Genomic DNA, 13,402 nt, shown 5'->3' with positions numbered 1-13,402 from the left:
ATTTTGTCTATATCGCGTGGTATTGTCATCCACAGTGAGTGTGTGTGCAAAATTTGGGTTCGATAGTTTTAAAAGTGGATAGCAATGATAAATAGTGACAAATATAATGAGCGAGTTAAAAAAATTATAAAAACGCGACTAGTTATAGAAATCTATAGAAGCATGAAGAATAACGTGATGTAATGACATCATAGCCTCTGTTTACCAATAATACCTAAAGTAAAAAATCCCTCGGCTGCAAATTTAATTTTTCAAAGGTAAATAAAACTTATCATTTTGACATTCATGTAATTTATGTTGCATCTACCCCAACAAATGGTTAATAATTTCGTCTACTTTTGTATTTGCCGAGATAAGGTGTTTCCCGGAAAGAATAGTGCCTAAGAAAAATGTAGAAAATCGCCCAATTAATATCTCTTTACCATTCTTGTTTTAAAGCCTGACAAAGAGTTTGTTTCATAATGTGTGAAAAGCTAAAAATTTTGTATCAGATAATATTTTTCGGCGCTGTAATTTGAAAAACAATCAGTTAGTCAACAAAAAATCAAGCATTTTAGAAAATTCACCAAAAAAATTAGATACAAATTTCATTAATAAGATTTTGTTTATTTTTATTTTTTAATTTGCTTTTTTTTTTTTTTTTTTTTTGTGTGTGTGTGTGTACTCGATGATGCGAACAGTAAATTTTCTAAGATTTTAAGTTTGTTTGGTAAACAAAGACATGTGGAAAAAATCACCTAAATATTAAATCAAAAAAGAATCTAAACCGAATTTTGAAACAATCACGTCACCAAATTGTATTTTCATCCACAAACAGTGTATGTACAAAATTTGAATTCCATAGTTTATCAGTAAGTTAAAAGCTTATGAAAATATAATAATGAGTTTATATAACACTGAGCGACAGTTTATTCAACTGTGACAAGTATAAATGAATAAATATATTAAATTTCCTTTTAATAATATCACAATTATCACAATTAATTAATTATCACAATGCAAAGCCCGAAAGTAGAAAGAAGCTTTTATGCCTACACAAGTATTAGCACTTGATCTGTCAGACCGGAAAACACCTTATCTCGGCAAATACAAACGTAGACGAAATTATTAACGATTTGTCAAAATGATAAGTTTTATTTACCTCTGAAAGATTAAATTTGTAGCCGAGGGATCAATGAGATAGGGCACAAATACTGCATGTTACGCAGTCCTGCATGGATTGTTCTGAATAACATTTTCTTGTCGCATGGTGTACTTTTGTTCTTTTCTGATATTGATGCAAATTAATTTCTATTATAGTTTAGGCAAACAGCTTTAGAACTGTGAGCTGAGATAAAACTGCCAAAGACCTGTCTCAACTTGGATCAAAGATAGTCGGAGCAGTTTAGACAATACTTGCTAATAAATTTGAAATAACCGTATTAAGATTTGATTGGCACTACTTATGATTTTATAAACTTAAATGAATTAAAATACTAGACAGTAATTTTTATTTTGTGGAATATGAAAAAGCAGCCAATAATTAATTTTTGATATCCTGGTCAATTAGGCACATGGGATTGCTCTAAGTACAGCAACCTATATTCAAAATCTCACTTACTTAATTATCTCTATAAATTCGTTACCTATGACAGACGGCACTGCAAAGAAAATCCACTTTAGATTAGCAAATCTATGCCTGAAAAAGAATTCTTCACTAATCACAACAGAAATTTAATCATGACATAAATTTTCATAACTTTCTAGAGTAGGAGAAATTGCTAACGGAAAATAAGAAGAAACCACGAAAACTAAAAATTAACTTTTAGTAAATAAACATAATTGTTCAGTATCACCTTTGATATCACAAAATCTAACAAAAGTTGATGAATAGAATACTAGTAATTGAAAAAAATGTAATTATAAAAACTATAATCATAATGTATACGAGGTAGCTCAGTTTTAAGCAAAGCAAACAAACAAAAAAGGGAACTGAAAAAAGAAGACGTAAAATCAGAAGACTAAAAATCGTTTCTTATGGCTTCTAACTTACATGAATTTCCTTTTTCTTCTTCTTTGTTTATTTTTGATGTAGTAGCAAATTTACCGAGAACACTGCGTGCATGGGATTATATTGCAAGAATCTGTAGCATTCTTCTAGCAGGAACAATATAGTTAGACAGTTTAATTTCCTCTTGGACGTGTTCCAGGATTTCAATACATTTCTAGCGTGTGTAAAGCTGTTGTAAATACGACAAGTGGAAAGAAATATTTCCCATTTTAAAAAGCCCATTATTTACATGTCTGAGATCTAATAGATATTTTTACAACAAAGCTAATAATCCACGAAGGCCTGAAGAATAAAATCTCCTAGTTATTATAAAGAGCAGCATAGTAATTTTATGAACTAGTCAAAACCTTATGGAGTGTAGTGCATTCAAAGAAATTGTAAAGGCAAAAGTATCTAAAATTTATCTTGCTCAAATCTTTGTAGCCTGTAATGTAAACTGCTTATACCTTTCTTCGGAAACTTAAAAAAAAATTCCTTTTTCTTTAAATGTTTGCTCCCTCTCTGTATTATTCCGTTGTCTTCACGCTCTGTGAAGTCCCCGAGTTTACATAACCCGCTAAGGTTCTAGGAAATATAATTGAATACTAAGCCACACTGATGTCTAGAAATTACTGTGATTTCCGATATTCCTGTTTACGGAGATGTAGATAATGTTAGTGAATAATTCAGATTAGATAAGCTTAAATTATGCAAAGTGAATGTTACCTGAATTACTCAAAAGGAAGGTAATTGTAATAACCCTAAATTATCATATCATATAACTTAGAATTTGCAATTCCCAAACATTTTAACAGACTTTATAATTAGTATTATACTTAAAATATAGTTAATGATAATTTAATAAAATACCATTCTCTTGCTCTAGGCCCAGCGCTAATTTAGATGTTTAAAGTGTATTTACTGCTATTCACAGATTTTTAACTTCTCTCTCAAACAGCCATTTCAAGTACCAAAACTGTGTTTCATATTTTATTGAATTAAAAAAAGATGAAAGAACTGCTCTTTTCTTAAAGTGTAATTTAGGATGACAGAGATTCTTCGTATTGTTCTTCATTTAATATTTAATGATGTTTTGTTTACTTCTTTAACAGTGTAGTGCTTTACAGTATCTAGAAGCTCGTGTCATCAAAGTCCTGCAGATTTTAGTAGATTGACAGCGAATTATCTGTCGCTTAGTCTGAAACAAATCACACAATCTAAAGAACGTCAAAATAACCTTTTAATTTAAGCTTTGAATGAACAGAAAGGTACAGCAATGTGAAGTAGACGAACCTCTGCTACTTGCGAGAATTTAATTTTACATAACAAGTAAATTTCAAATGTAGGTAACGTAGTCTGAGACTACACATAAACTATTTAAGCTGGCTCAGATAGTTAACGGCTTATACTTTAAACGTAGGCTAGCAAGATGCTAAAGCCGTAATAAAACTTAGGCAGAGCTGACGATAATAAGTAACAGCAAGCAGAGTGTGCCAGAAGATCTCATCTGATCATTCAAAACCCTCAGCTTAAATAATAAAATAAATACATTCTGGTGAGGACTATGGAATTATTATATTATAATAAAGATTTAAACTATAATTATTTTTAATTAACATAATATACCTTATAACTATTTTAATATAAACTTATAACCTAACTTTATGTCTGTATTTACCTTATAATCGTTTTCGTAGAACCTTCTTTTATTTTGTGTTTCTTACTTGCTGCCCTAAGAACGAAGAGTAAGTGAATGAGAAAACACCCATCTATGCAAATTTATTGGCTATTTATTTCAGCCAGCGAGAAATTCCTCACATTTAAAGTTTCTACATCGCGTAGTCTTCAGACTGAAAACTAGGAGGTTTGAGTTGTTATTTCGACAAATTTTTAAGGGCAATACATAAGAAGAACATAAGAAGTTCATAGGTTCATAGATACATAAGAAGTTCATAGGTTACCGTTAGCATTAATGTTTTTCTCTTTTGAAATATTTAAGAGGATCCCATATATTTGGTTTAGAATTGAAAATAGACTGCCAGGTTCAGCGTTATGTTGTGCACATTTTAGGAATAAATATGAATCTTAATAAACAATTTCTTCAACTCTAATCTTATTATTTTAATATTTGATTTACAAATCTGTTCATATTTACTGTAAACAGGGTTCTTTTATACTTAAAATGGTTAGACACACTTAATGAACAGGCAGAAATTCGAAGAGTTATAAAATGATTAGATAAAAATTATACACCGCAATATTTATTCACTTTCAACAGCAGTACCTGAAAGGATTTTATTCAATAATTAACTAAAAGTTTACACAATCACAAAAAAATTATGTGAAGAAATATTACTATTTTTTGACAACAGTATTAATTAGCATTTTTGTACTTTAAAACGCAGCTTATCTATTTCTATGAATTTATTTGTGAATATTCGGAATAGGAAGGAACAGTGTGCATTATAAAAAGCATTTACGTCGGTGTTACTTGCTTTTAGTTTCGTTTGCTTCTTCACATTAGATTTCACATTTTATAAATCGAAGCTCTGCATTTTATGACTCACCATTTAATGCATATAGTGTGAATACAAAAATGGGAAATGTATTTAATTTTTTACTTTCATTTGACTTCAGTACATGGGATTTTCAGCAAAGGGAACTGATTTAACGTTACTCAGATGTATTATTCATGTTTTTTGTTTGTTGTTTTTAAAATCCTTCTCTGGGCTTCTACACCCAATTAAACTGGAAGAGAAACACATCAAAGAAAGATAAAAAAAAATTTAATTAGTTAGCAAATAAATGATATAAATTCCAATAAAATGTTTCCTAACGCTTTCAGAATTCTAATATTTTAGTTTTCTTCGACAGATGGCGCAATGCTTGTTTTCGCTTTGCTACGCCTATTGTTTTGGATATAAAATAGTTGTCGTTCCTCCCATCTTTGCAATTTTTCTCTTAAAGAAAAGGACCTGTTACTGATCGTCCTTGATATCGATAAAGTTTTATTCAAAATTTACCCAAAACTAAGGATGCTTTTACCCTAATTTTAAAATTTAGTTTTAAGTAAATTCTTTAAATAATTGTATTTTTAATTACTAAATTAATATAGAAATTAACTACTTTAAGCAAAGTGCCTAGATGAATTTTGATTTAATAGAGTAATGTAAAGAAAAGTAACATCGGGTTTGAGTTCCAATGGTTTAAAAAAACTGAAGGAAACTAACATTTTTCTGCATTAGTAAAAATGAAACACATTTAAATTATTGGTTTCAAAATGTTTATAAATTCGTTTTTTAGATAATAGTTCACATCATGCGGGAAATTAGATCTTATTTTAAATTAATCTTATTCGAAAACTACCATGTTAAAACATAAATTAAACTAATTATAGATAGTTTAATCGTAATTCTGAAAGTTAATTTTAATTCTTTTCCGGTAACATGAAAATTAAAAATATTATAAGCTCTGCGTCAAATAAATATCATTGTCAGAAGTGTATAAAACATTTCACTGGGAAAATAATCACAGACAAAAGGTGCACAAAAATGATGCAGCGGTAGTAAATGGAATTATAAAAAACATGGCAAATCTTGCACTGAAATTCAAATGGCAAAAAGATGTCATAATGCTGTTTCGAGACTTCGCTTCGTCCAGTGAAATAAGCTGCTGAAAGATCTGAAAGATGCTCTTAATGGACGAAATCCGGACAAGTCTCTGTCAGTTGCAGAACGTCTCATAGTCATATAGGACAACAGAGGCTCACTGAATAACATAGCATCTTCATAAGATGGAGGTGATTCTCTAGACCACCGCGAAAGCAAGTAGCGTCGATTAATATTCAGTCTTCGAAGATCCTGGAAAGTTTTAAAAGGTTGACTAATTGATTTTGGAATGCCTCGACGACCAGCTGGCCCGTTTTCCCGATCATTGGATCTGCATACTGAGAGATTACGGGAAATGCGAAGATTTGATGAGCTACGAATCTGTGTTTCCATGTGAAGCCCAGATTCCACTGAACGAGAAACATTTGCTCCAGTGCCAATAAGAGCTGCTTCAGAGTAACTTGGTGCTAAATTCAACCTATTCGCAATGTCGCGTTCCATTTCTATGCTATCAATTGTGCTATTTCTAGATATTGGATGATCTTGCACAGTGGACAGTAGAAAAGAACTGGCTCCAAAAAGCTTTGTAACTTGATACTGGACGTAAGCAGTCTTGCTGTCAATGACCACTCTCAACGGCCAAGACATCAGCAATAAAGAAAATATCCAGAACATGGCATGAGATGCATACCATGGTAAGTAATCTTTACTGGCACATGTTACTATATACTCTTGAAAATCAACGCCCAGAAGATCCAGTCCTTCTCTCATTTCCATATAATCATCGAAACTCTCATTTTCTCGAAAAAAACGCATTCTTTGTTCCTCAAAATCTGATGCAACATCCAAGGAGGCGAATGCAAAACCTGCAAGAAATAAATTGTCAGTTATTACAGGAAATTTGTTCTATAGCTGGAATTTAAATTTGAAATTCAATCGACAGGTTGGTTAACATCTCAACACATAACATTACATTAGATAAATAATTAAGTTAATATTAGCTTTAGTAGACTACTAGATTACATCTCACGATATCCCAGGTGTTTAAGAAAGGGGACTATAACTCATGAGTTTATTATTCGTTATTTCTTATTTTCTCTTAATTTCTAGTGGTTCGACATTAATACTTATAATTACCTACTTTCTTAAACTAACGCAGAGGGACAATAGAGTTATGAATACAGTTTCAACAGTCAGGATAGGAGGATTTTATAAGTATAAAATGCTAATTTTTGCACTGTCATCAAAGAGCAAAAATAATAACTCGTAAAGTATTCTTTACGCGAAAATAAGTTAGTGCCACATATTCGGAGACTTTGCATGAAAAATGTCCAAGATATGCGATTTAATATATTAATGAAAGCCTCCAAAATTTAAACAACGAATGCCTTTTTAGCCAACCCAGCACCTTATATTCCCAAACAATAGTTTTTATTATCTCCGCCAACCTATATACATTAGGTACGAGAGATAATGTTTTCAGTCCACAGTTTCGATAGTGAGTTTTTAGTGCGTAAGCACGAATTAAGGTCCCCACAACACGTTTGTACTATTTTTACAATGATGTCTATCTGTCTGTGTATATGTGTGTGACTATTTTTTTTGTTCGCAACAACTTTTATATGAAACGTCTAAAAATTTCTATTTTCCATATTTAAGCTTTCTGTATTCCTACAAAGAGTTGATTAGATTTTGGATAAAATTAGACAACCAGAAATGGTACTTTACATGAAGGCCATAATAGGTTTTAATGGATGAACGGAAGCAGGCGGTATTTTACTAAAAGCCCATAAAATTTTTAATGAAATTCTATACTAATATATAATCCTGAGTTTTCCAATTTTAGTATTAAAGATTTTATGTCGATGGGCTTAAAATGATAAACCGGAAATGATAGTTTAGTTGAAGCTCTGAACAGACTTTCGTAAAAAAATATGTTACGAGATAATCCGAAACTTCTAAAGTTTCGTATTTAAATTTTAAGTATATGATTGAGATTAATATATATTACATTTATAAGCATTGAATGCGATTTTAGAATTATGCTAAATGCAGCGACAATAAGCTCATTATGAAGCAATTAAACGTATTAGCTCAATCCTCAATTTTGTGTTTGTTTCACATTTGTATCGAATTACTTCTCAAATAAAATAATGCTACTTATTGCTATGTGTTATTTTTTAAGAAATAAAATAGCAGATATAAACAGTATAGCTGTATAAAAATTGTATGGAAACATTTTATTGGCAGTTTTAAAAATTTACTTCTTTTAATGATTTTGTGATTTGTTGTTACATTTTAAGTAACATAAGTACGAAGAAAATGATGTGTAATAAAAAAAGAGAAGGAGTAATAAAAAAAGATGTCTTCTTATTAAGAAAACTGAATATTGGCGTCATGAACTGAGAAAAGACTGGAAAAAATTGTATGGCAACACTTAAGTGCTGCCATACATTTACATACACTCTATCAGGAATTTTATGAATATACTGCTTTTAAAAGTTTTGGGTTGTTAAGTTAGAGATTTGTGAATCCAAAATACTAAATGAACAGGCTATATTCTACGACCGCTGTGATATTTTCAAATCAAACTATGGGATCGGATGTTTGAGCACATATAGTTATTATCGCCCATTGCATGGGAGAAAAGAATAATAAAAAATGAGTAGTGTTTGTAATTAACATTGAGATATCAAGTTTGAAAATATATTAGATTTTATTTAAAAAAACTCACCAGCTCCATGTTTAAAATAACAACAGGCTTTATATAAACTTACTAAAAGCTTAAAGCTTTTACTTAAAGCTCGTGGTTTTTTAAAACTTGGAATTGGGAAAAGGTCATGTGCTGACCAAATCAAATTTTTATACCTAAATTCGCTCAAAATAGCGTTTTATTTCATCTTTGATAGACAAGAAAAAATGGTTCGACTCAAATTTGTTCCGGAATATCTCCGCTAATATGAATGGCTAGTGTAAAAATATAAACCTTTTCGTTTTTCAATCATTAAAAGATAATGAATATTTTGTTCTAAGGATACAGGCAGTTAAATTTTATGTTTAAAGAGCCTTGCCACTTTTAATATTAAATTCATTCTTCGAAAATTTCCTAAATGTCGTAATTGAGGGAAATACATTTGTAAGATTTCACGCTCTTCGCTATTATGCAAGTGACTTGCTCTTAGTAGTCAGCCTGACGACTTCACGCACAGGCATGAAGGGTAACAACACAAGGAAAGGCTGTGAACTGCCCTTTGATTCGCAAACTCTATAACAAAAATGCACGGTCTTCGTGCTCAAATAAGACCGACTATTTGCGATGAGAACCTAAGGTAAATTTAACAATAAATTCAAAAACGGTAAAGGATAATGCTAGACTACACAAATTAATTAAGCTAACTGGCTGACTCAACAACATACACAGGCGATAGACTTATTGAACGGCCAGAATGCGTAGCCGCAACTAAGATTAACAGATGGAGGACAGAATAGCAGGGTGCACTAACTAGTGAAATCAAGCTCTGTCTAAGCTTTTCGTTTCGCCTGTTTAAATACTTTCTTCACTTAATTTAATTTGCATCCTGGCGAGGAAAAGTCAGGGAAAATAAGAAGTTCAGAAAAGATAAAAAAATTGAAATAATTGGTTGTTCAAGCTTAGAGAAACCCTACACATTTCTGGCTCAATAATTAACAAAACAGAACTTATAATCCATTTTTTAACGTTGTGTAAAGACAGAAGAATAAATAAACCATATTTACTGTTAGAGTTTACAGTTATACATATAAGTGCATATTCGCGAATTTATATGTAGTACATACAGGTGGAAATAAATGCACAATTGATTGATTAATCATAAGCTAGACATATAGTTCTATATATACAAATTACATATATGAGATATGTTACACGTTAATAAAAATAGGAAGCGGAGAAATTAATGTTATACTTTAAAAACTAAGATTTAAAAATAAGTTGTTAATTTATTTTCGCGGATATTTTTTAAACACTAGCTAGAATGTAACTCTTTTTTTATTTCTTCCTTGCTGATGTACCTTATCGCGGGAGATAACAAGTGTGATATGTTACTCTAATTAAGCAAGATACATAATTCACGTGAAAAAGAAAATAAAATTTTCTTCTGAAGATCCTTTTCAAGCCAGATGTCGAGTTGCATTTTTTCTCTCAACTAAGGAGCTGAGTTTTTTTTTCCTCTTAGCGGTAACATTTTACCACGTATTAGTGGCACGGTTATTTGTTGTTGTGGAATTTGAATAAATCTTTTTATGAATGTATAATATTAATGATAAAAAATTGATAGTGGAATATTCTTTAAACTGATTAAAATTAATTATTTAATGCTGGAATATATATTGTAAAGATGCAGCAGAAAAATACAAAACATATTTCTTAATATGCTAATTACTGAAAATATTAAAAGGTGCTGATAAGCAAATTCCTTCCCTTGGCCTTACATTGTGTTGTCTACAAGCTAATGGTTTTAGTTTTTTGCTTTTTTTACATTAAAAAAATATTGCACACAAAATATTATTAAATAGGAAAACTTTTAAATTGGGTACTTTTTACAGTTTTTTTGTGTTTTTATTATGCTAATCAACGAGTTCCTCCTCTTGTTTGCAATATCCCCAACTACAATATGATCCACAATTAAATCCATATTATTATTTCAATGTAGTTTTGTTAACAATGATACTAGAGCAATAATTTTTGAACTATTTATTTATTTTAATTAACCAGTTATTTTATGTTACGTATCTTTAATGTCATTTATCCCTTTCCATTTTCCAGCCAGAATGCAAATTTTAGCTTGCGCATATTTAAATGATGTATAAAGAGATAGTATTAAAAGGGAGGTTTTAGATTATTAAATCGTGCGTGCTCCGCCTGCTGAAGGCCACGTTACTAGTTCATATTCTACGTTGGTAGTCTGTCTTCCGCGTTGCTTTACTTTTGCCAATTGTGCTTGCCCCGCCCGTGTAGATTTAAGCGAACCTGCGCGTTAATTATTTCTGTTAGCCTTTGCCTAACAGAAATAACTGGCTAACCTGAGACTTAGCTTTAATTTGAAATTCTATCTGTTGATTAACGCCGTAAATGCTGGCTGGTTTTGCAAGCATAAGGAGTGCCTTCTGCTCAACTATACTGAATTCTGAATAAAAGAGTGGTTTACGCATAGTCATGCCGCCATCTTGGTTATTCACGTTTAACCTTGCGACATGTACATGCAGTTTAATTTAACAATGGGAGTAAAACAGAGGCAGAATACAGTAAAATGATAATACCAGTATCGAGATAACTAAATCAAAGTGACAGTAAGGATTAGGCTCTGAACAGAAAAAGTAGTTAAGTCACTGAACACTATAGTTTTCCGACCAGAGAAAAAGCGATTTTCTAATTCTTCCCGTGTGTAAAATGGATGCGAGCAAGTTTGCCTTAGAAAGTCCTCCACGATGTCAGCCCTTCACGTTTGAAGCAGATTTGTGTGTTTTATTATAATCAAACAAACCTATTAAAATTACGAATCAGCTCACCCTATGATAAACTTGCACCAAAAGTGGCAAAATAAATTTATAAGTGGCTTCAAACTGATTTTTCTCAACAACAGATTTCATCATTCTCAATATTATTGTCATTTTTCAAAAATTGCTCTCTTGGATTTAGCTTTGGAGAAATTAAGATTTCTAGAACACGCATTGCTTCTTAACCAGAAAGATTTTGAAATTTCGTTTAGTTTGAAATTTCGTCTTTTGGTTGTTTCGTAGATGTAATTGTTGCCAAAGACGTATTTTTTAACTTGAGGTAAAGATGTAATTTCGCACCCCTATATGAATTTTAAAAGTGCTGAAACAACACTTCAGCTTAAAGAGAAGCAGAAGAGAATTACTCATGTAGGCAATATGGCGTTTATTAAAGAAATTTAAGTTACAAATTGATTCCCGCAAGTGTAAATCAGATTCATATATTTAGTTACAATAATAAATTTTAACTTTAGAATATAGTGGACACAATACTGCGAAACCGCAGCACTTTTGAGAAAAAACTGACGTCAGCAATTTTCTCTTAATTTTGCTGAATTATTTACAATAACAAAATTCTCCTTAAACTCTGTTGAATCTTTTCCCGTTTCTCTCTTAAATAGAATTAGATGAGTGTATAGAATTGAAACTAAGCTTTGTAATTATCAAATTCACTTACATTAAGAGCTTATATGTCCATATATGTGTCTACCTATCTCTCTCTATATAACTTTAATTACTAAGACCTCGTTTGATTAGCGGATTCTTCGTATTATTTTTATTGCTCTGCTGTAATTAGCGGTTTCTTTCTTCGGTTAGCTACCGAAAAGTTTCAAAGTAATAATCTTTCGACAAAACAAGTCTGCGCTGCAATAAATCTATATTCCTCTGTTCCTCTAGCATTTAAACTTTCTCATGGACGATAATTTTAATGTCATTTCGGTGCCAGTAAAATGCAAGGAAACTTTTACGTTATCAAAATTTATTCACTTAACTCAAGAGTAATAAAATTTATGCTATCATATTTCCCATAGTGAAGAATCGCTTGAACTAATTACAGAGCACAATATTATGTTTCAAAAAACCTCGTTTTTTCTCTTTTTAGACTGTGAGGAAGAAATACATAACTTTTCTGGCTATTAGTTTTTATTAGCAAAATGAACTTTCCCCCCTAAAATATTTATGATTTATACGTGTTTATTTGCTTATAATGTATGAATAAAAAATCAAAATGCTTACATATAATTTTTTGTCACTTTCTTTCCCTGCATGAAGAACAACAAAACTTCAAACTTATAATATAAACCAAAATTAAAATTTCAGTACAGGAAAATAGCCTGTTTCTTTGTTTGCTGAAGCCTATTATGAAACTGTAATTTTCATATAATTTATCAAAATATAATACTTATGTATATATAAGAAACATAAAAGAATATGTTAAAAATTAAATTAGTAACGTAAATTCCCTTCTCAAGTCTAAAAATAGTAATATTTCTATGCCACTGCGTCATTTCTTAGATTAATCCATGTCATATGACTCTTACATAATTCTGGTGATGTAAATGGAGCTAAAACTCTAACAGCTGATAGCAATTTTACAGCAATATTAACTATCCAATTAAATTGCATTGAGAACCAAAAATAACTCAGTCTGAATTAAGATTTCACCCTGAACTTGCTTTCATCGCTTTGGCCTGGCTGCACTGCTGTTTGTCTGCTGCTTCTTTCTTGCTGCAAAGTTATCAGAAATTCAAAAGCTCTTGCAATAGGCACAATTAATATGCCAAGTTCATTGTGGCCACAAAAATGTTTACTGAAATAAAAGTTGAATTAAATATACCTTGACTGGCAAATTTCGTATTCATTGTGGATCGTCGTTTCAGCATTCTACGACATCAAAATTCTAGCTGTTCATTACGGATACAACCGCCTGTGTTCTACTACAGAAGCTATTACATATATATACGGTATTTTGCTTTTATGCAAATAGAACTGTTCAGGTTCAGGGTGATCTATAAAATGTTCTGTTATAGAATGTATTCAGTAGGTTAGAGAAAGCATTCTTCTTTGGAATGTACCTCTTTGGCCGGGAGATAAACTACTTCAAAAGTCCGATAATGTCATTCCCAGCGAGGTTGGTGACCAGCGGCCAAGAATTAAAATCATCGAACACTGGTAATTTCACAAAGATTCAAACCCGAGAACAAGCTGACTGTATGGGTGTTTTCGCGTT

At 31.1% G+C, this 13,402-nt stretch overlaps 1 protein-coding gene across 1 annotated transcript in view; it reads right to left on the bottom strand.

Moving 5' to 3' along the window:
- Positions 1 to 2,785: 2,785 nt before the first annotated feature.
- Positions 2,786 to 13,402, bottom strand: part of LOC118188181 (transmembrane protein 151B-like) — a 229,781-nt gene continuing 219,164 nt past the window's right edge. Inside the window, exon 4 of the mRNA XM_085809032.1 lies at positions 2,786 to 6,503. Coding sequence (XP_085665158.1) covers positions 5,656 to 6,503 — 848 coding nt within the window. The 3' untranslated portion in view covers positions 2,786 to 5,655. The remainder of the gene's footprint in view (positions 6,504 to 13,402) is intronic.

Source organism: Stegodyphus dumicola, chromosome X2 (genome assembly GCF_044657685.1).
Source record: "Stegodyphus dumicola isolate Sdum_Otavi_A_Nest chromosome X2, ASM4465768v1".
Classification (NCBI taxonomy): Eukaryota; Metazoa; Arthropoda; class Arachnida; order Araneae; family Eresidae; genus Stegodyphus; species Stegodyphus dumicola.
Note: the sequence above shows the minus strand (reverse complement) of the source record. Positions and strands in the feature narration are given on the sequence as shown.